The sequence below is a fragment of the Monodon monoceros genome, unplaced genomic scaffold (assembly GCF_005190385.1).
Source record: "Monodon monoceros isolate NGI ecotype Baffin Bay Population unplaced genomic scaffold, NGI_Narwhal_1 Super_Scaffold_11, whole genome shotgun sequence".
NCBI lineage: Eukaryota > Metazoa > Chordata > Mammalia > Artiodactyla > Monodontidae > Monodon > Monodon monoceros.
Window position 1 is genome coordinate 71,468,716 of NW_021703767.1, and position 21,675 is coordinate 71,490,390.

Consider the following 21,675-nt stretch of genomic DNA (forward strand, 5'->3'; position numbering starts at 1 on the left):
CAGCTGAGGGGTGAGTCGTACCAGAACCCATTCTTAGCCTGTATGCCGTAGAATGGGGATACTGAGAGTCACCAGCTGACAGAAAGCGTCCCCTTTGTGCCAGTGATCTCTTCGTGCGACTAAGGCACAAAATGGGCCGACCATCCCAACAATCGCGTCCGACTATGAGAGGTGACCCCTGAGCGTGCGACTAAGGCACCATGCGACTCGGGCAGGGAAAGAAAGAAAAGAGAGATTCCCAGGACCCACTGTTTGGCAATTCCCTGAAACGTGAAAAGGCACTCCTGGGATGGCTCAGAGGCAACACCTAGGCCCCTGTAAGTCAACCTGGACTGAGAAAAAGGAAGTTAACAGAGAAGACAGGCTGAGGAATCTGCCTTGTAGTCCTGCCAGGAAGGTGGCGGCCAAGGGGAGGGGGCTCAGTGTTTTGCTTGAACCGATATGTACCCCATGGTGCACAGAAGTTGTCTTGCTGGGGGGGGGGGGCAGAAGCTGTAACAGCCTTGGCTGTTCCGTGACCCCCCCATCCTTTCATGGGAGTCTTCAAGCGGCAGGCACCCTAATGGCTTTTAAATGCCTGACCCGAGCCAGCACAATACCAATCGGCCTAGTCCTTAGTCAGAAAGCAGAGGGAACCTCACGCATTCTGGGCGGCAGTCACTGGGGCAAAGTGAGCCGTGGAGCCTTCAGAACGCACCAGGGCGTGGCCCTGGCCAGAGTTCCTCTGCTGCTTCCCCCACAGCTTGCTTGTTCACAGAGGGTCCCAAGAAATGAGGAGAGGGGGTTGGGGAGGAGATCCCCCAAGAGATGTCCCCGTACGGGCCACCAAAATGTCGTGGTCCGAGCGCGGGTTGGAGGAAGAATTTCCAGACACGAAGTATTTTAGAAAACAGTGAGTTTATTGAGAACAAAGAGCAGAGCCGAGTTAGTGAGGGGCGCTGCCAATACAGCGGGCCAACTTCCTGATAGCCCAGGGAGAGCCGACCCCCTTTGTGGGCTAGTAGCCAACTTTTATAGCCTCAAGACAAAGAAATTCCTGCTGGCAGGATGGCATTAGGTGATTGGTCAGGATGCTACAAGGTTATGACATGGTGATCATTTTGCCTAATACGGAGCTGGGGGGCTGCCCAGTTTAGACTAGGAGAGCCCATCGCAACAGTTGCCATGGGGGTTTGGTTAATTCCAGAATTTTTGTCCTGTGCCCTTGATGTAGGGCTCCACAGAAGCTATTAATAGGTAGCTTATAGAAAAGGAAATATAAATGGCCCAACTTATTTTTTAAATGTTTATTCATTCATTAGAGGAATGCAATTAAAACTATCAAGACACCATTTTCCACGTGTCATACTGTCAAAAATCAGAAAGCTTTGGTACCACATGGAAAGCTCTCACACACTGGTGGCTGTAACATCGGGAAGAGCCTCCTCTGTGGGGAGAAAACTTTCCCAACTGGCAGGATCCCTCAGCCACACACACCCTAACTGAGGAGTGCTGCTTCTGGGAACTCATCCTTCAGATTGCCTTGCAAGTAAGGAATGACCCACATTCGCCATTTATTGATGCAATGGCTATAACTGCAAAGGACTGGAAACAACCAAATATCCTCCATCAAAAGGGGCCTGGTTAAATAGATTATTGTAAAACCATATCCATGCAACCCTAAACAAGAGTTCTTTCAGTAAGGCTATGGAGCTCTTCAAAATAGTGAAAAAAATTAGAAACACAAGGGAAACTGATGCTAAAGGCAGCCTCTGGAGAGGAGAGGTGGCAGCTGGGCTGGGGAATTTCACTGTATACTCTTTAGTACCTTCTGAATTTTGAACCATGTGAATTATTAGCTATTCAGAAAATGAAACTTAAAATACATATTGAGTCCTTCCATGTTATGAAAGTTTCTGGCTTAGCTCCCACTGAGTTACTGTACTCTGTCCTGCGGTACATCCTGCCTCATGGAACATCAGAGATAAAACTTAGGGGCTCTGAGTCAGGTGGGGCTCTGCCCACTGCCAGCCCCGGAAAGGGAGAGACCTGTTAGGGTCAACCAGGCCTGCACTTCACCCCCTCCTTCAACAGGTGGCGCTACAGGGCCTGTGGCCTGGGACAGATGGCAGTGGCTTGGGGAGCCCAGGAGCCTCGGGCTGCTGACCAAGAGGCAAAGAAGCAGGCAGACACAAATTAGTAACATAAAATAGAAACTAACTTTATTTCTCTGGAAGAAGCAGATATTCATAGCCGGGGCAGAAACTTTGGCAAGAGGCTGGTGGGAAAACAAAGAACAGCACAGGGGAAGAGCTGGGTCAGAGGAAGCACTGGTGTCCCTCCAGGGCAGCTGCCCCCTTGGTCTCCTTCCAACCCTGGGGCCTTGGGCCCTGGTCCCTGCCAGAGAACGATCTGGCACCCTAGCTCTGCTACCTGAGCCACCTCAGGCTATTTCCAGGCACAAGATCCTAACACCAGCCAAGTTCCATAACATGTCCATGGTGAGGCCACAAGTCACATTCCGTCCGACACCCCGGCCCACGCCCAGGGTGCTGGTCCACCTTTCTGCATGGCCAACACATCCTCCCTGCCCGGGGTCAAGCCTGGCTTCCCCGCCGGCAGGGCCTGGCAACACATTTCAGCTACAGGCCCCACCAGGGACTGAAGCCAGAGGCAGGCCAGCCACAGGGCCTTCTGAGGCCACCCCCAGGCCTGCATACAAGAGGCTCCCTCTTGCACCTCGGCTGGGTGCACTGAGAGCTCCGAAGTTGCAGGGACAGCGCTGGGTGAGGGAGGGACAGGCAAGGCGGGGCTCCCAGCCTCCTGCTGCCTTGGCCTCGCTCTGCCACTGGGGGCAGCAGGTGCAGCAGGTCCTCCTGGCCTGGCAGGGCATCTCCCCACCCTCGTCAGATGGACAGGCTCAAATGATTCCTTCGGGGCAGATCCTCTGGGTCTCCAGACATCTCAGCGCCTAAAGGATGGGAAACAACCAGAAAGCCCTTCCATCAACAGGGGTCGGTGCAACAGAGTATGGAATGTCCAGTGTGGGTGGGTGTGAGAGGGGCCTCTCAGGGTCAGCCAAGTCGGTTGAAAACTGGTGGTTCTAGGCACTAATTTTGGAATTTGGCATCCTGGGATAACTTCTTTAATCAACTAAGAATAAGACACCAGCAGTATCGTGTATTAGAGTAACTGATGCAAATCAGTAAGAATAACCACGAGGTAATGGCCAACGTTCAGCGATGGCGTCCCATGGGCCAGACACTTGCTGTGCGGTGCATCCCTCATTAATCCTAACCAGTTCTACGAGGTAGGCACTACCATTTACACACGTTTTACAGATGAGGACCCTGAGAGGTCAGGGAAGGAGCATAAGCTGACGCCACGTGTGATCAGAAGGCTGGGCTCCAGCTCCAGCTGTCTGCCGCCAGAGGAATCTGACACACCCACCTCGCCAGCGCCCCCCAGGGAAGGATTTCACTTTTTGACTTGATAAAACTTTCACCTGTATGTATTTATACTCTACATCAAGTATGTTATTTATATATCTATATATTGTGTTATATATACACGTACATACATTTTTTATAGGAAAGTAATGGATTTTTTTTTTGATTAGACATTCCTTTAAAAAGGCATTAAATCTTTGTTACTTTAAACTGAAATAGGAAATGAAGAGGTGAGAGAGATTTGTTTAAACCACTGGATCCTAAACTGCTGCTCACTGGAGCCCGGTCAGGAAGCAAGCCCCCTGCAACCAGAGAGGCTCCAATCCCTTTTACTCATTAGCTCATTTGAACAAAGCGCCTGTGAAGTCTAGATAAACGTGCTTAGGAGAAGCTGTTTTCTCCGAGAACTGTCTGTGTCCTGGGATTGGGACCCCTTTCCCTCCTCCCGCCTGGAGCCCTGTGTCTGGCCGTGTGTGGCTGTGAGCTGTTGGCTTTTCCCAGAGTGACTGCTCCAGGACACCCCGGGGACAGGAAGGTGGCAGGGGCAAGGTCTGCTCACTTGTGGTGGGCTGGGCCGCAGGAGCCCAGCAGGTGGCAGCCAGCCTGCTCCAAGTTCCAGTCAAACATCTCCAGCACTTTGTGGCACTCGCCTCGCGGCCGCAGACCCAAACCAAAGAGCTGCTCCACCTGAGGAGCAGAGGGTGGTGCCCTGGGACACACTGGGGCCAAGGGGTGCTGGACCAGGGCGGGACAGAGGAGAGTGAGGGTGGGGGCAGGGAGCGGGAGGGTTGGAGGAGAGCCGCAGAACCAGTCTTCAGGGTCCCTGAAAGCCAGAGTGGGCAGGAGGTGGTGGTACCTTCAGATAGTGGGCAGCCCTCTGCACGCTCCAGCTGTGGCTCTGCAGGGCCGCCTGGCACTCCTCTGTAGTCACCCCATGCACCATGGCCTGCAGCTGGGCACACCCACCCACCCGTCAGCACCACTCGGGCCCCTTGCTCTGGGTCCCTCGGGCCCCTGCCCCTCCTCACCCTGTTAGCCAGGCCCACTACTCACCATCTGGATCTTCTCTGCTGGCCGTCCAGCCTCTGGCCCGTCCCCGGGGCAGCCCCTCTGTGGCAGCCGAGCAGTGGCCCTCAGGGCTGGCAGCTGGGCCCCTGAGTTGCTGGTGTTGGTGGAGAAGTTAGCCTTGGGGTCTGGGGCAGCCTGAGGCATTGGTCGAACGGTGGCAGTGGGGGCAGCAGGACCTGGGATGCCGGGAGGGGGCAGCAGCAGGGGCACAGGCATGGGGGTCGGCTCTTCGGGGCTCCGCGTCTCACGCAGGAAGCGCTGGTAGCGCCCCAGGTAGGGTGGGCACTCAGGCAGCAGGTAGTAGTGGGTGCTGCTGACCTTCTTGCCATCACGGACGATGGGTAAGATGCAGGGGCCAGCCCGGGGGCCAGGTGCCTGGATCACCTGGGGTGTGGCATACTTGGGGTCTGAGGCGAAGCTCTGGGTGGTGGGCATGGTCTTCCCAGGTGAGCTGGAGAGCCGAGGTGGCAGCGGGGAGCTGCCGCGTGGCACCAAGGGGCTGGGGGTCCTGGAGCCTTGTGGGGACAGGGGCTCCCGGGGTGGTACCCGGGGAGGGGAGGCAGGTCCAGGCCACCGCCCCATCTCCTCCTCGCCCGAGGGGGCTGGAGACAGCTCCCCACGTGGGCGTGTGGGCCTCGGGGGAATGGGCACACGGGGGGGCACCTGGGGCTTGTCGTCGCCCACCGGGCTTGGCGAGGGGACCAGAGAGCCGGCCGGGACCTGTAGCTGCCGCATGCACTCCTGCTGCAGCGCCTGGAAGATCTCTGCGGTCTGGGCTGAGTTGGGCGGCTTGCCCCCACCCTGAGGCGGGAGGAACAGGTTGTCCTCCAGGGCAGGGAAGAGCCGCGCCGGCTCAGGCACAAAGGCGTAATTGGTCTCGCCCTGGCTGGGCCCAGCAGAGACCCCTACACTCACGAGGGTGCTGTTGATGGAGCAGACCTCAAAGTCATCCTCATCCTGGGCCACGTCATCATAGGCAGGAGGCGGGGGCAGCGGGCGCGCATCCCAGTCCACCACCGGCGTGGGATGCAGGGGCCGGGGCAGGGCCCGCGAGGGGCTCTGCGGCGGGGTCTTGTCCAGCAAGGAGCAGGCATCCATGGCCAGCTGTGCCAGTGAGGGCGCACAGGGCCGTGGGGCCGGGACCACGGGCTCCTCACCGAAGTCGATGAGCGTGACCTCACTGCTCCCGCGGCCCGCTTTGGTGCCCGGCACCCGGGCAGAGGGCTTCGCGAGCCACAGCCCACGGGGCAGTCCTGGCTTCCGCAGGCCCAGCCTCTTGAAGTCGCTGGACAGGGGGTCTTGGTCCTCACTCACAGGGTCGTAGGTTGGTTCTGCGATGGAAGGTAGATCCCAACAGGGAGGCGGCGTCAGGCAGGCCGATGGGAAAGGTGGGGTGTGGGGAAGACAGCCCACCAACTCCCCACTCCCAATTCCCCCAGAGGTCAGCCCTCAGCCGCCAGAATTCTCTGCGCACCCAGACCCCATTCAACAGGAGGGCAGAACCTGCGCCAGTGGTTGGCAGCCCTCTATGGGGCCTGGCGAGCCCCTCCCTCCATTTCAGCTAGAGCAAGAACACCCCACACCTGCCTACCTGACACCCCTCCATCAACACAAGATCCCATATACCCCGGCTCCTAAGCCCTGGTTAGTAATCCCTACCCCATTACGGCACACCATTAGTGCAGGCAGGGGGCTATGGGCCATCTCCCACCATCAAGGGCAATAGGAGCTATCCTTAGAGAGGACAGAGCTCCTGATCAACTGGCATAAAGCCCAGACACGGCCTCTGCAGGTCCCAAAGGAAGTGAGGCAGGGCCAGGCAATGGCGGACAGTGGCAGAGTGGGTGCCAGGACCACACTCTTGTTCCCAAAGCCCAGGCTTTTGGGGGTTGGGGGAGAGGCAGGCATGCCGGGCCAGGTCAGCGGCAAAAGCTCACAGCACACACCCACTTCCCCTCCCACCCCGGCCAGCTGGGGCTCTGTACCTTCCAGGAGGAGAGAAATGAGAGGAGAGAGGGGGCGGGGGCGGGGGCCAAGGCACCAAGAGCAGCCCCACTTACTCTGAGTGAAGATGGCAGGCTGAGGAGGGCGAGGTGGAGGCTCCCCTGCGAGAAAGGTCATGCGGAGAGTAGAGGGGGCAGAGCAAGGACAAGGGAGGGGAGACAGAGTCAGACAACAGGGCAGAGTGTGGAGGGGGGAAGGGGGGGGAGAGAGAGAGAGAGAGAGATGTGAAAAGGGGCAAATGAATGTACAAGCCCAGCAGCAATGGGAAGCAATGGGGCGGCAGGATGGGAAAACTATGTTCCGGAGCGACAGGCCCTGGATCCGGGAGATGGATGAGGCTCCTGGCCAAGATGGAGCCCGTGGGGTGGTTTTGGCAGGAGAGGAGAGCAGGATTAGGGGGAGTGAGGAGAGCCAGGATCTGAGCACGGCGGGAAGGAGGAGGGAGGAGGGAAGCTGAGCAGGCAGGCCAGTGCGGGCCAGACCGAGGATGCCCACCTCGGCGGATACAGCTGCTTCTTGCCGTCCGCCCCACGCCCAGCCGGAGCCAGGGACACAGCTGTCCCCATGCTGCCCTGACCCGACCATCCCAGAGCAGGAACAGCCAGCTCGGGGTGGCCTGAGGAGACAGCATCCCTTCCTGGGCAGCTGAGGAACTAGGGGACCAGGCTTGGGGGCCCTTACTTTTCACCCTGCCCAGATGCTGGGTGGGTCTGGAGGTGCTCAGTTCCACACTCAGCAGGTCGGGAGGGTCCATGGGGTTTCCCAGATACAGTCTGTGGGGAGAGACGCAGGTCAGAGGTGGGTAAGGGTGTGGGGCAGCAGCAGTGAGGGCACCCTGGAGGAGGTGCTGGGCCTGTCCCCTGGGGTCAGGCAGAGGACAGAACCATGTCATCCAAGCCCCTTGCAGACGCAGGCCTGGAGCCCAGGACTTCTGACCCTGGTAGCTCCCTTCTGTAGATCTAGCAGGAACCAGGGGAGGGTACAGTGGAGAGGGGGCAGAGAAAGAACTCCTGACTGTAGGCTGAAAAACCTAGGACTGTAGGAGCTCCAAGGACACCCCAAAAGGGCAGAGCTGGCCCTCTGTAACCCCAAGGCACCCCAATCCATGCCCAGCAGCCACCTGCTGGCACACTCTCTTCTCTCCTGCCAGGCCCTGAGGCTTCTGGGCCACACTGCCCCAGCCAGGGTGGACAGGAGGCATCCTTCTGCCCCACTGCCAGGAGATAGGGTATGGGCCGGGCTACCGCCACGCTCCCAATTCACCTGCAACCCCTGTGCCAACTCTCATCATCTGGGACGTAGTTACTGGGGCTGATTAAAGCCCGGAGGAATGGGGCTGGGCTGGCCATGGCACGCCAGGAGCAGGGCAGAGGGTGCCGGTCCGCCTTCTGGAAGGTGTCTGCCTTCTCCGGCCCCAGCTCTCTCAGGCCCTCGCCTGGCTCCTGTGAGGCAAGAGACGGGCACCCTCCCAGGGCTCAGCGTTCTGGTGTGCGGGGCAGGGGGTGAAGGGCCTGCTGCGCCACGCCCCCGGGGCAGAAGCCTGTCAGAAGTCAGAGGAGAGAGCGCTGCCCGGAAGCCCCGTGCTGCCAGCACAGAGGCTCGGAGGCCCAGCAGGAGGAGCTCCAAGTGGCACCCTCGGGCGGGGCCCCCAGGAAGTGACTAATTCTCCTGTGTATCCTCCCCAGATGCCCCCCACCCCATGACCTCATCTTTTCACTTAAAGGAGGCTGAACCCCCCTCCCAGGTACAGAGTGAGCAGGCAGGTGGGCACTCTGAAGTTTCCCCGTAGGGAGCTTTTTCTGCACCTTGCACCCCTGGGCCTGAGCCAGCAGCTCCCATCTCCAGGACTCAGGTCCTACCAGCAGGAGAAGGGAAACTGCCACCCAAGTGCTGGGGATCATGAGAAGCTTTCCTACTGAACTGCTTCCAAAGGCTCTTCCCAAGTCCATTCTCCTAAAGCCAGTTTGCCAGGGGGGCTTAAGGTGTGGACCCTGGAGGCCATTTATCCTTTGAAGCTCCAACCCCAGTTCTGCCGACAAGGAAAAGCTGCTGAACAAGAGACCCTTGGCCCACGGCTGTAACTGGGACCTTGGAGGCCTGGAGAGCCTGCATGCCCAGAGAGGGGCTGCTGGCCCTGGAGCCCCCGGGCGGGACCCTGCCAGTACTCACTCATCGATCCTGTCAGGGAAGCCCCAGCAGTGCCGGGGGTCGCTGTCACCATGCCCTGTGTGAATGAAGCTGTTCTGCAGGGGCTGGCTGATGTCCTGGGCTGACAGGCCGGCCACAGAGGTCACCACGTTGCGAGGGAAGGGCCCCACGCACAGCGTCCGTGTGTTCTGCCCACGCCACCAGTAATTCTCAGCCCTGTGCAACAGAGGTGACATGGTGAACACCAGGGAGTGGTGGGACAGTCCCAAGGACTGGGACCCTTTTTACACCAAGCTCTCTTTAGCCGTGGTATCTGACCACCTTGGCAGAAGGGAGCACAAGGGCTAAGGGCCCAGGATCAGAGTAGCCTGCCACCAGCCCACCTCCTCCCAGCAGCCCCCCAGGACCTGCCACTCACCCAGTACAGGGCCTGGTATTTGCACGCAGCCTTACCCTAAGTGCCCTAGGTGGGTCAGATAGCTTTTCCTACAGTTTACAAATACGGAAACAGGTTCAAACAAGTGACATGACTTGCCTACAGTTACCAGAAAGAGTACAGCAGATCCAAGATTCAAACCCAGTTGTTAATCCGTGAAGCCAGCGCCCTTCTCACAATACCACCTCGCCTCCCTCCTCCCCTGGCAAGGCCTAAGCCCTAGTCCTCTCCTAGCCACCCGATCTCACTCTTCAACCCAGTTCCAGGAGTTCTGAGCTACAACGGCCCAAGGGAGAACCATGGCCTCAGGACTGGGCTTGGGGCCAAGCCCTCCTACCACAGTCCCATATCCTGCAGTCAGCCCTCCAAGTTTTGGAAGCACCTGGGGCAACCCACGCTATCACATCACCAGTTTACGCATCTCCAGTGCCTTCCACCACCTCCTGCCAGGACCGTGGGACCCCCACTCTGGCCCCCATCCACCTCCTTGGGAGGAGAGCTCCACTCTTGTCTTCAACAAGGGGTCCAGAAGGGAACCCAGCCTCCCAGCGTGGCTGGACTATGGGACCACCAGCCCCTCGCTCTGACCTCAGACACAGAATCTGTTGGCACAGCCTAAGTCCAGGCCTGGGGTGGGGGTGGGAGCCGGGCCAGGTGCGCAAGAAAGAACAGAGCGCCCTCCTGGACGCTTCCAATGCCCAAAATCCAGCAGGCCACGAGGCTCCTGCATCTGCTGGGATCACGCACACCTGAGGACAGGCACAGAATCTGGGCTAAGGCAGAGGTGGTGACAGCCTCATGCTGCTGCTGCAGCGGACGTGTGTGGCACCAAGCTGCATCCGCTCACTGTCAGCCCCCCACCTGTACATCACCTGTCCACAGCAGGAGCATAAAGAAAGGTTTCCTCCAAGCTGCAGCCAGACCAGAGGGGTTGGGGGAGGTGGAGGCTGGAAGGAGGCAGTGAGGCCCGAACACCTGGACCCCCTTCCGCGAGGTGATGTGGCCACTGGGCCAGTGTGACCCCCAAAGAGCCTGTCCCAGAGACCTAATGTCAAACCCCACAAACACAGCAATCCTTGGGGAGCCAAGAGGCGTGGAGGGGGGGGGACGAGAGCCCAGCCTCCTTGTCAGCAAGGCTGCTGACCAGCCACCACAGACACAGCAACCCTGTGATTACCACCCAGCGCCCCTGGGTGGGAAGGGCAGGAAAGGAAGGAAGAAGAGAGGACAACACCCGGAAGGGACAAAGCCCATCCAAAAATAGCAGGGCCATTCCAAAGAGAGAAACGCCTCCCCTCCCCCCACCCCACACCCCCAGGCTGGCTGAGGCCAAGGAGGCAGGGTGGGGAGCCCCTGGCCCCCAGACCCCGATGCTGCTCTCACCCAACACCCATGGGCCCCCTGGGTCCCACGTGCCCCTCCACGGAACAGGCTCAGACACCAAGCCCATGGCTGGACGCTGGACTCTGCTCTCCACACCTCTTCAGAGATGCTCGTTAACTGAGGTGGAGAAGCAGTGCAGAGTGGAACAGACTTGCGTCCAAGGCCAGGTTTATGCCGTGACCACGCCCTCCCAGTGGACCCTGAGCAAGACCAGATGGGCAGGAGGTCACTCCCTCTGCTCCCTTCCTTTTGCTAACAGACCCTCACTCGGAAGCCTCCTCTGGACCCACTTCTGAGAGCAAGAGCAGAGCCAAGCCTACCTCTCTGTTACAGGTATGGCCAAGGCTAGAGCCAGGCCCAGAAGAAAGGGCTCCCTTTATCACTGCTGGGAGTCCTCACATCAAGTCTCAAAAAAGGAGGTGGGAGGTGAGGGGCAGGAGGCACGACAGCCCTTGCTACTGGGGAAGGGGAGTGGGGAGTGCAGAGTATGTATAAGAAAGACCCCCTTGGGAATGACATCCCAAGCACGGAAGCAGCTTCCTCCCAACGAGGGTCAATTATAACTCCCGAGATGGCCAACGTTACGTCACGCTGCCCACTGGTCCCCCTCCAAGGCTCGGCCCAGAGAGGACCAGACCAGCCCTTCCCACCCAGCCTGCTCTGGCCACACCTCCCTTCCCCTTCCAAGAACAGCCCAGAGTCTCCATGGCAAGTGGAGGGCACAGTCCCCGCAGCAAAGACAGGCACCTCCAGCAGGCTGCCTGACAGCATCCTGGGACAGACAAGATGTGAAGCAGCACCTGGGAAACACCAGGGCCTGGGTTAAGAACCACCAACGGCTGCCCCAGCTCTCTTGGGGACCAGCCTCTGGAAACCTCAGCCCATTATCCCAGTTCTGGCTTAGGCAGCCCAGAAATGGCTGACAAATGTGGCTTAAACATTCTGCTCAAAACACCACCCCACGCACTTCTCTCCAGGTGTCCCCGGCAGCCCCCGGCCTTGAGGGACAACACACCCCCTTTGCTTCCCCCTCTCCCACCCACCACAGGAAGCAAAGGCTCCAGGGACCAGGCCAGGCCAAGGACCTACACATGGATTTCAGAATCTCTGTCCCCCTTCTCTGGTTTGTGAAAACAGAACATCAAAGTTCTGTCAGCCACCCCAGCCTCCAAAGAAGACCCCCTGGAAAAAGAGTGGTCATCAACTGTCCCTCACAGTCTAGACAGAGCCTCGCAAGCTTGGCTCACAGGACATCTGGTGTCCTCTCTCTGCCCGCCGCCTGGTACCCCGAGAAGCCCTGAGTCTAAAGAATCAGTCAGAGCCAGGGGCAAGGGTGCTCCAGACTCTGGCTAGGAGACAGCTTCTGCAAGAAGAAACCCCAGTCTAACAGAAGAGCACAGATATGAGACAGCTGAGAGCCAGGCTGCTAAAGGAAGATGGAGAAACAGACGGAGACCCATACGTACAAACCCAGACCCAAAGGGACACCCATGAACAGAGCCCACCCACCCGGAGACACGGAGACAGAGCCAGACAAACAAACACACTTGGGGCACCAAGGAAACAAGGGGGCATTTAAAGCTCTGGTACCACCGACACACAGGCCCACTCCCAAAGCCTCAGCGGCTGTCATGCCTCCTGCCCCTCACCTCCCACCTCCTGAGTAGCTCCAGGGACCTGCGGCAGGCACTGTGGTCCAAGTCGGCTGGTGGCCCTGGAGGAAGAACCCAGCAAGCCCACACTGGCAGGCAGTGGCGGTGGAGCCAGCAGCTGGGCCAACCCAAGCCTGTGACGAAAGGGCGGGGCAGGGCCCGCCCACGGTGGCCTCCCAGGAGGAGCGGCTCCCCTCTCCCCTCCTGTTCCCCGCCTCACTCCAGTGGTGACCCAGGTTGCCAGCTCCAGAGACAAACGCCCCAGAAACACACAAAGCCCCTGAGTCACCCCTACTGAGAGCAAGGGATGAGGGAAGTAAAGACCTGGGGACTACAGGGCACAAGAGGGCTCAGGTCCAGGGCCCTCTGGCCCCTGGAGGCGGGAATGGCTGTAGGCTCAGATTCTAGCTGAAGGTCCTGCCATGCACCTCCAGAAGGGCCCCCACCCTAATCTTCCTATTTCCAGAATGCTCCCCAGACTGCCACGCCTGCATTCCCTTCCCTGGCCCCTTAGCTCCAAACCGCAGACTACGTATTCCTTCCTGTCCTCCAGGCTTCTCTCCTAGCAGCTTTCTAGCTTTCTGTCCACCACCACTAACTCCCCAACCATACCTCCCCCCGCCCAACTTGCTAGGATGTCATTCTTAATTCACAGATACTGGGCCCGAACGTGAGGGGAGCCCCAGCCTGAGGAGGAGATGGTGGGGCCACAGCGTGTGCAGGCCATGCTCCTCCACAGCCAGCCCGGGCTCCAGGGCCTACTCTGTCAGTCTGACTCAGACCCAGAAACACTCCCCCTCAACAACCCCCCATGAGGCACAAGGTTTATCCAAAGGTCCCAGACCCCCAAACCTGAAGTCCAGGTAGGAAGGGCTCCGTGGGAAGTCCCTGCCTGGCTCTGAGTCAGAGGGGCTGGGAGCGCAGGGGATTTCCTCTGCCTCGCTCCTCTTCCGGGTCCTCCGTGCTCACCCCCTACCCCAAAGGCACCTCTAGCCCACCCCACCGCAACCAGCTTCTCAGACACCCTGGGGATGAGATAACAGAGGGTGGCCTGAGCGGTAGGGGGGCCTCCACAGCAGGCAGGCTTGAACTTTGGGGGCTCCAGGTGGGAGACCTGACTCAGGAGAGGCTGCCTGCAGGCAGACACTTGTTGCCAGGTGTGAGGGGGATTGAGGGGGCAGGAATAGAGACCCTGTGAGGGCAGCCCGGGGACAAAATGGCCAGGTGGGAGGCCCAGCAGAGGACGGAGGAGAGCCCTGGGAAGGCAGAGGCTGCCAGAAAGAGGCAGGGCTGCTTGGGGCTACTGAAGGGCACCCAGGTGGGAGTCCAGAGTCCTTATCCTGGGAGGAGAGGGAAGAGGTGGGGCAGGGGAGGATAAGAGGAGGAATGTCCAGGAGTCCCAGCTGGGCCCCGAGGCCAGGCTGCTCCACTTCCTACATCCCACCATTACGGCAGTGAGGCCCCAACCCACAGAGCCAGCACTGGAGCCTGGTGGGAAAAGGGTGACAGAGGAGACGCTAGGCAGGGAAACCCCCCTGCGAGCCACCGCACCTGCATACTTAACCCCATGCACTCAGGAGGACCCAGGCCTGCCCTCCCCTCTTGCTGCAGGAGCCCTGAGAGGGGCTGTTGCCATGGGGACCTGAGAGGCAGAACGGCTCTGGGCCCCAAGCCCAACCAGTCTGCGCCCTTCACGGCGGTGCAGGCACAGCCCCCGCGCTCCCTACCTCCCCTCAATGACGGTGATGACATCGTTCATCTGGATGTGCAGCTTGTCTGGTTCCTCAAAGTCCTGAAGGGCCCGCATGTCAGTGGGCTGGGCCTGGGGGCAGAGACAGGTCACCAACCACCTCAGGGTGACACCTGCTCGATACCCCTGCCCCCGGAGGCAGATCTGCCCTCACCTCCAGCAGGAAGTCCCTCAGGGCCACAAAGGTGGGTCTGTCCTCTGGCTTGTGAGCCCAGCACTGAACCATGACATTGTAGATGTCCTGGGGGCAGTCCTCGGGCCGGGGCAGACGCTCCCCCTCCTTGTCAATCTTATGCAGGATCTGGTGGGGGGGAGATGCAGTTTGAGGACAAACAGAGCACCCGGCTCTTCACCGCTCATCCCCCCCCCCCAGCCCACGGAATGGCTGGAACTGCTGGCCGCCATGCCTGTACCCCAAAGAAGAGCTCTGCCTGCGCCCTGGGCCTCTGACCCTTACCCCTAGGTCTGGGGCCTCCGAACAGGGGGCCGTGGCAAAGGAGGACTGCGAAAAAGCCCAGGCCGGCCTGTTCCTGACCACTGGGGGCCGTGCTCTTTGCTCAGCTTACCTGAGGGGGTCAGGCAGACACAGCGCAAGGGAGACAGGGATTCCAACAGGTAGGAGCCAGTTCCAACAGGGCCAGGTTGGGAGACAAGGATCAAATCAACCCCCAGCCACGCTGTGGGGAGCATAGCCCCAGCCCCCTCACCTGACTGCCATTGAGGCCAATCCAGGGCTCCTGGCCATAGGTGAACATCTCCCACAGCGTGACCCCAAACATCCAGGTGTCGCTGGCATGGGAGAAGGTGCGAGTCTTCAGGCTCTCAGGGGCACACCTGGCAGAGGCAGGGGTCAAGCAGAAGGCCTCTCAGAGCACCCCCACCCCCTGCATCAGCGCCAGTGGACCCCAAATGCTCATGCACAAGTGTGCCGTTGCCCCGCGTGCCCAGGTTCACAGTAGGTACTGGGAGCGCAGTGTGAAGTTAAGGACTTCTTAACTACGGGGTGCACAGACTTGGACAAAATTGTCTCTGCTCAGGTCTTTTTTCCACGCGCGGCCTGGGGTGGGGAGAGGAGGATGTTCCCATGTCAGGGAAAGGAAGAAGGTCAGCAGCTCCAGAAGGGGCAAAAAGTGGGGTGGGATAAGATCTCAGGCTGTTTTCTAATTGTGGTGGGAGGATGACAATTTCCAGATTTGGGGCAGGATCCTAGGATTTAGGTCATTTCAGCAGGAAGGTGTGGGTGGGAAATCTGGATAGGGCCTGGGGAAGAACCAAAATGGGTGGGAACAGTCACAGTCGCTTTCCTCATCCCACACACTCTCTGGAGCTCCCTCTTGGGTAAGGAAGAAAAATGGCACTGCAGGGAAGCTAACAAAGGGTATTCATTCCACGGTGGACTGAGGCACGGGGAGTGAGGAGGAAGCCGCCCTCGATGGAGAATCAGAGATACCTCATGGGACTGTAGAGCTGGCCCTGCCACTCAAAGGGCGTGGGACCCAGGGAAAGTCACCCAAGAGCTCTAAGCCCCACGTTCTTCATCTGTGAAATGGGAATAACAATAATCTGCTCACTTCACAGGATTGTTTTAAGAGGGCTGCATAAAAAAAGGTGACCTTATAATTTACCATTCAAACCAGGACGCTTGAGTATGAAAGGAGGTGCTATTAATTACTCCAGGACATCAGGCATAATCCAGGATGTGTGATCATCCTAGATATAAAGTCAGTAATTAATTAGGGGTGACTGTACATCCTGGATTAGAGGGTTTTCTGGCAACCAGAACTGGACCGACTCCTCCCACCCCAAAGCAAGGAGATGACACTCCTTCAGGAGCCTCTGACAGCAGAGGATCATGACGATCTCAGCACACGATAAGATCACACAGGGGCGAGGGCAGGGCCAGGTACCACCCCAGTGTGCAGGTGAACATCCCTCGTCAGTCTACAAGGCCTTGCCTGCCCCCAGCTCTACCTGGGACATGCTTAGCAGCCAGGTTCTGCCTGGCTAACTTCTGGTATTTCAGGAGCTTAAAACTGCGTCTTCCAGGAAGCCTTAATGTGTCCCACAGCACTTATCCCTGTGCACCCTAGCACCTGGCACGTGGGCCCCCGAGAATTACTGGATGGATAAGTGAATGGATGGGTACACAACAAGGGCACCCCGGGCCCAGAAGAGACAAGGGCTGGTGGGTGTATGGAAGGCCCTGGAAGCTCTGAAGCCTGGGTGTGTAGGGATCGGGTGGGGGGGTGGTCCAGGCCCCGTGAGCCGGCAGCGCCTGCCCCTCACCAGGCAAAGGGCACCTTGCGGTGCTCCTGCATGACGTAGTGGTCGTCATTCTGGGGTAGTGCTCGCATCAGCCCGAAGTCCCCGATCTTGACCAGGTCACGGGTGGCCAACAGCAGATTGCGGGCGGCCAGGTCACGGTGAATAAAGCGCTTGGACTCCAGGTAGCCCATGCCCTCAGCCACCTGCACAGCGTAGCGGCTCAGGGTACCCAGGAGGAAGTGGCCCTGGTGCTTGCGCAGCCGGTCCAACAACGATCCCAGAGGTGCCAGCTCTGTCACCTGAGGCCACGGAGGAGGAAGGAGGAATAAGCATGGCTGAGCCCTGCCCCTCCCTCAGCTCCTCCCCTCAAGGCCTGCCAGAGCCGTGCTCCATGCTCCTCCCTGGCCTGTCCTCCAGGGACCTCTAAGAATCCTACAGCTTCCCAAGCCCCTCCCCTCTAGGGAACATGGGAAACCGAGGCCCAGAAGAGCAACCCAAAGAGGCTCAGGTTAGCAAATGCCAAACACTTAACTCTGGGACCGGCCCCTCCCGTGGGTGCAACCCTCTGCCGGTGAACACAAGCCAAACCCAGAGAGATGGAAGTGAGCTCCAGCGGACACCAGGGTCGGTCAGTACCGGGGTAGGCCTGTGAGCCCCCTTGCCACATCAGGTGGGGGACCAAAGCAGGATCTGGAGGACCTCTGACCTTCGTCAGGATGCAGGGAGTAACCACAGCACAGGCAGGAGGTGAGGGGCACAGGGTCCTCCCTGCTGCCATCCCCCTTCTGCCCACAGCACTCACCATCTTCATGGGCGGTGTGAGCACCACACCGTAGAGGCGAATGAGGTTTCGGTGGTCAAGCGAGTGCATGGCATTGACCTCCCGGATGAAGTCATCCATGGCCTCTGGCTGGCTCAGCACATCAGGCTTCAGGCACTTCACAGCCACACTCACCTGACCAGAGTGGGGACTGCAGAGAGTCAGGACAGGCCCCAGCCTCCACACTCCGGGCTAGCCTGCTCCCCACTCCAGCCTCAGACCTGCTCATCGGGTGAGTGAGCGTGTCCCAGGGGCCTGTGGCCTGGCAGGGGGAGGGCAGCTTACCCCAACAGCCATGAGCCGGGCCTCCCCTTCCTGCGGGGGTGCCCAGGTTAAGTGGCAACCGCAAGGTAAGAGATGACCGGTGCAATGACGGAATATTAAAATGTTATGATAAGAAATGTTTTTGGTGTAGAAGGATTTAAAGCATTTAAAATGCTTTAAATATAATGCTTTAAATATAATGCCATAAAACTAATCTGTGGTGACAGAAATCAGAAGAGTGGCTTCCCTTGAAGGGAGGTGATACTCAGTGGAAGAGGCATGAGGGAGCCTTCTCGGGTGACAGAGATGTTCTACACCAGTGGTCCCCAACCTTTTTGGCCCCAGGGACGGGTTCGTGGAAGACAGTTTTTCCACAGACTGGGATGGGGGGGTGCTGGATATGAGGGTTCAGGCACTAATGCGAGCGATGGGGAACGGCAGATGAAGCTCGCTCACTTGCCCGCCACTCACCTCTTGCTGTGCGGCCTGGTTCCTAACAGGCCGTGGACCGGGGGTTGGGGACCCCTGTTCTACATCACAATCTGGGCAGTGGTCACACGGGCCCATGCGTATGTGAAAAGTCACTGAGCCGTACACTCAAGAACTGTATGCTTTACTGCACACACGCTATCTTTCCCTCCGGGGAAAATTTTTTAAATACAATACTAAGATGAAAGGGCAAGGGTTAAAAAGTTGTGTCTAAAATGTGTATCTTAAAAGAAATTCAACAAAATGTCTGAAGGGAAAAAAGGTGTAAATGCTAACTCTGCTTCCTCTGAGTGGTGGGATTACAGGCTTTTTTTTGTTTTTCTTATTTTTAAGTCTCCAAACTTTTATGATCATTAGTTTTATAACTGAAAAAAGGAACATGTGTCTAGTTAACCCTGAGCACGGACTCCAGGGTGAGCCACTTTGGACCTGTCCCCAGCCCCCTTCACATCCCAGCAGAGGGGACAGATCCACCTCAGAGGGCAGAGCAGGGCCTGCCACGCCCCACAGGACCCAGAGAGCTCACCGTCTTCCCCGAGGGGGCGTCCCACTCGCCCCTGCGCACCACGCCAAAGGAGCCATCTCCCAGCTTCTCAAAGAGATGCAGGTCCTTCTCCCCAATGAGGCAGGTGAGGCTCTGCAGGGACCCCTCCGCTGCTGGGCCTCCGGGGGTGGGTGAGGTCTTCCGGAAGGTGCTCTGAGAGTGATGAGGGGGGAACTCAGCCTCCAGCCGCTTTCCACTGAACACCTGTTTGAAGGCAGCCAGGGGCCAGATGGAACCCTGAGGCCCCAGAGCCAGTCATTCAGTCCTGCCCCACTGGGTCCTTGGCGAGGCCGCCAGACAGGTCGTGGCTTTGCCAAACTTCTGGGGGGCGGCCTGGCTGGAGGCCCACGCCCCCTCCTGACCACACCTCCAAACGGGAACCCACGGCCTCGGTGTGGCCTCGGGCTACGTGCCAGAAACGGGCTGCCAGGCATGTAGCCTGCGGCGGCTGCAGTCCCACACCCAGCTGTGGGGTCAGGGATAGCCCAAAGCCCGGCACCACCTCTGCCCCCCTCCCTGCTCTGTACCCCTACCCAGCACAGACTCCAGCCCCTCACCCGAGCAGATGGGCAGGAGCCCTAGGGGCCCTCGCAAACACCTCCTGTCCATTTTTAGCCCTGGCCCCGTCTCTGGGTTGCCCATTTGGCGCTGTCTGTCTCCACCCTCCCCAGGGAGTCGGCTGCTCTTCATCCTGCCTGGGGAGAGGATAATTTGAGCCTGAGGTTGGACCGTGAGTGTGTATGGGGGTGCAGATGAAGGAAGGCCTTGCCGGGGAAGGGCCTGGGAAGACAGCTGGGCTTCTGGAGGGAGGCCTAGAGCTGAGGGCTCAGAAAGAAGGAAGGTTGGAGAGGACTCTGCAGCCTGGGCTGGAGAGGGAAGGGGCCAAAGGTCAGGGGACAGGAGGGAAGCCCTGAGGGTCAGAGCGGCCCTGTCAGCTTGACTTGGCCACCCTACCAGGGCATGCAAAGCCTCGGCTTCAGGCGGCACCCTCTGCCCAGTTGGTCCCTGCCCCCAAGGTCGGCAGAGCCTTGTCTGTATGGGGTGAAGGGGTCTCCAGTCTGAGGGCCTCTTCTGGCCGCTGCTCCGTCCTTCCTCCCAGCAACTGGCATCCCTTCCATTTGCAAGCAGTGTTCAGATGACAAGGTCCTTCACAGCCTTTTTCTCAAGGGACCCTCCCCAAGGCCCCGTGAGGTGAGCTGGGCAAGTGCGGCTGGCACTGTCTTACTGGCCACATGCCTCAAGTCTGGAGTGGTCAACCGACTGGCCCGGGGACCTCCTGTGAGTCGGTGGTAGATCCAAGACCCCCTGAATCCTGCACACCGCGTGGCTCTTCCCTCCTGCCTTCGCCCGCCCCAACACACCCATCCTCCCCTAAAACCTGGGCAAGGGACCAGGACAGTGTCCCCAGAAAAGGCCACAGGATCCCAAGAGACAGCCCCTTGCCAGATCACAGCCAGGAAATCTCTACGGCCCAATCCCAGATCCAGCTGTTCTGCACTGCCCGCCCCTCTCCCCAGCCCTGAGGCCAGAAGTGGGGGGAAGGCCCGGCTGGTTCACTTCCTCTCACATTGTCTTCCAGACAATGGGCAAAGTTCCCCTGAGTCAGACCTGGGACTCACCACTCCAGAGACCCAAATTAGGGCAACGGGGTGGGGGGCGGGCCTTGGGGAAGGAAGCTGTCAGTGGGGCCCGGTGACCAGAGAAACCCTCCACAGACTAGGGAGGTGTGGGATGAGGGAAGCAAAGACGTCCTGGGTCCAGACTGTCCCACCGCCCCACACTGGACACCGGCCCCAACACTTAGGCAAAGCGAGGGCTCAAGTTACAGCGCACTTGTCAACAAGTGCCTGTTCCATGCCCGGCACCACTGCCTGGCGGGAGGGGACGTGAAGCCAAGGCTACACACAGGACACTCAGTGCCGTCTCCAGCGGAGACAGACGCTTAGCCAGGCAGCTCTACAAGCACCCTGCCCGATAAGACCCCGGAGGTGGGAGGTCTGTACAAAGTGCGAGATTATACTGCGGGGAGTGGGGGAAGGCTCTCAGGACGACATCAGGGGAGGCCCCAGTGAGCTACCACTCCCACGTCCCTCCCTGTCCACCCACCTTGCTCATCCAGGACTTGCGTTTGCACATGGCCTTCCTCCTCTTCACAGCCTCCCACAGCCGCCGCTGGCCTGCGGGGAGGAAGGGGAACCCGTGCTGTTAAGGCGCTCACACCCCCAAGAGGCTGCTGCCCATCGCAGGCTTCCTCGGTCACCCTGGGGGGAGTCCACCACTAGACACTGCCCAGCACGATGACACCAAGGAAACAAGCCATCCCCACCAACCAGGGGCTGCCATTAACCAGATGGTCACTGCATTCCACTTCTAGGCAATTCTTCTCGAACCGGATGGAGGTATTTAACCACCAAAATTGAACAGTAGTGCTCTTATGCCAACTCTCAAGAAAAAATAAATAAATCAAGGTAACGGACAGAATTTCCCCAATTTTGAGTTTTTCTCCCATAAAATTTTATTATGTTACTGGCATCAGGTATCAACTCTCTAGGCTAAAAGCAGCCTAAGTCAGTGCCTAAATTAGCACATCATTACTTATTTAGCTATTTCAGGCTGAATGCACTCAAAAGTTTCTAATGTTCTACAAGGAACACTGTGACTTCTAGAAGCTATAGTCACTACTTTCAGGATAAACACATAGAAAAAAAAAAAGAGTTCAACTTATAGAACAGATCTTTGTAGGAGAGACAGAGAAAGGGAGAGATGGGCAGAAAAGCAGCAAACCATCATCTGAAGGATTTTATCTTCCCTTCTCCACAGACCTCTGGACACTAACCCCCCTGGTGTTCAGAACAGACTCAATTCTACATTTATAAAAGAGGAGAAGATGGAAGAAATACACCCTAGAAATGTCTGCACAAACAAAACAGAGTGTGTAGTTAATCCTGAGTAGCCAGAAATTTAAGTAAGATTCCTCAAACTCCAATTCACCTTCACAACTGCAAACTGTTCTCATGCACTCACTGTGTACAGCATCTACTGATGCCCCTCTGCCCCACCGCGGGGGCTCTTGGACAGGCAGTGAGAGTTCTCAGCTCTGCCACCCCACGGAATAAAGGGGGGAGGGCTCTTCCATGCGGTTGCCGATCCTGAGGACAGAGGAGGTAAATGGTCAGTGGGGCGACGACAGGCAAGGCCAATGCCCCCACCTACCAGGCCGGCCCATGCCAATCTTCTCCAGGTCCTCATTCTTGACATACTCAAAGTGGGACAGGCGGGTAACGTTGAGGTCGTCGCGGAGCCGCAGGAAATACTGCTGCAGCTGCACCTCGGACAGCAGCTCCAGCAGCCAGCCTGTGCCCTCCTCCGGCTGCATGCTGCTGCTCCCCAGCCTCTGCGGGGAGAGAAGAATGGCTCAGGGACC

General features: G+C 58.5%; 1 protein-coding gene across 16 annotated transcripts in view; it reads right to left on the reverse strand.

The window, feature by feature from the left end:
* Window positions 1–2,179: 2,179 nt before the first annotated feature.
* The window catches only part of TNK2 (tyrosine kinase non receptor 2), a 37,546-nt gene continuing 18,050 nt past the window's right edge, over window positions 2,180–21,675 (reverse strand). For 2 of the 16 annotated variants that reach the window (XM_029213983.1, XM_029213982.1), the window contains exons 2-16: window positions 21,512–21,645; window positions 21,276–21,400; window positions 20,358–20,428; window positions 18,234–18,455; window positions 16,937–17,089; window positions 16,156–16,433; window positions 14,577–14,703; window positions 14,024–14,170; window positions 13,847–13,941; window positions 8,670–8,864; window positions 7,182–7,273; window positions 4,482–5,827; window positions 4,285–4,380; window positions 3,988–4,163; window positions 2,180–2,950 (exon numbers count right to left, since the gene is read on the reverse strand). In XM_029213983.1, the coding sequence (XP_029069816.1) occupies window positions 2,944–2,950; window positions 3,988–4,163; window positions 4,285–4,380; window positions 4,482–5,827; window positions 7,182–7,273; window positions 8,670–8,864; window positions 13,847–13,941; window positions 14,024–14,170; window positions 14,577–14,703; window positions 16,156–16,433; window positions 16,937–17,089; window positions 18,234–18,455; window positions 20,358–20,387 (2,964 nt within the window). In that variant the 5' untranslated portion in view covers window positions 20,388–20,428; window positions 21,276–21,400; window positions 21,512–21,645 and the 3' untranslated portion in view covers window positions 2,180–2,943. Of the gene's footprint in view, window positions 2,951–3,983; window positions 4,252–4,284; window positions 4,381–4,481; window positions 5,828–6,556; window positions 6,602–7,181; window positions 7,274–8,669; window positions 8,865–13,846; window positions 13,942–14,023; window positions 14,171–14,576; window positions 14,704–16,155; window positions 16,434–16,936; window positions 17,090–18,233; window positions 18,456–20,357; window positions 20,429–21,275; window positions 21,401–21,464; window positions 21,646–21,675 lie in introns of those variants that run through there. The other 14 variants (XM_029213979.1, XM_029213974.1, XM_029213985.1 and 11 more) reach the window with 13 other exon arrangements.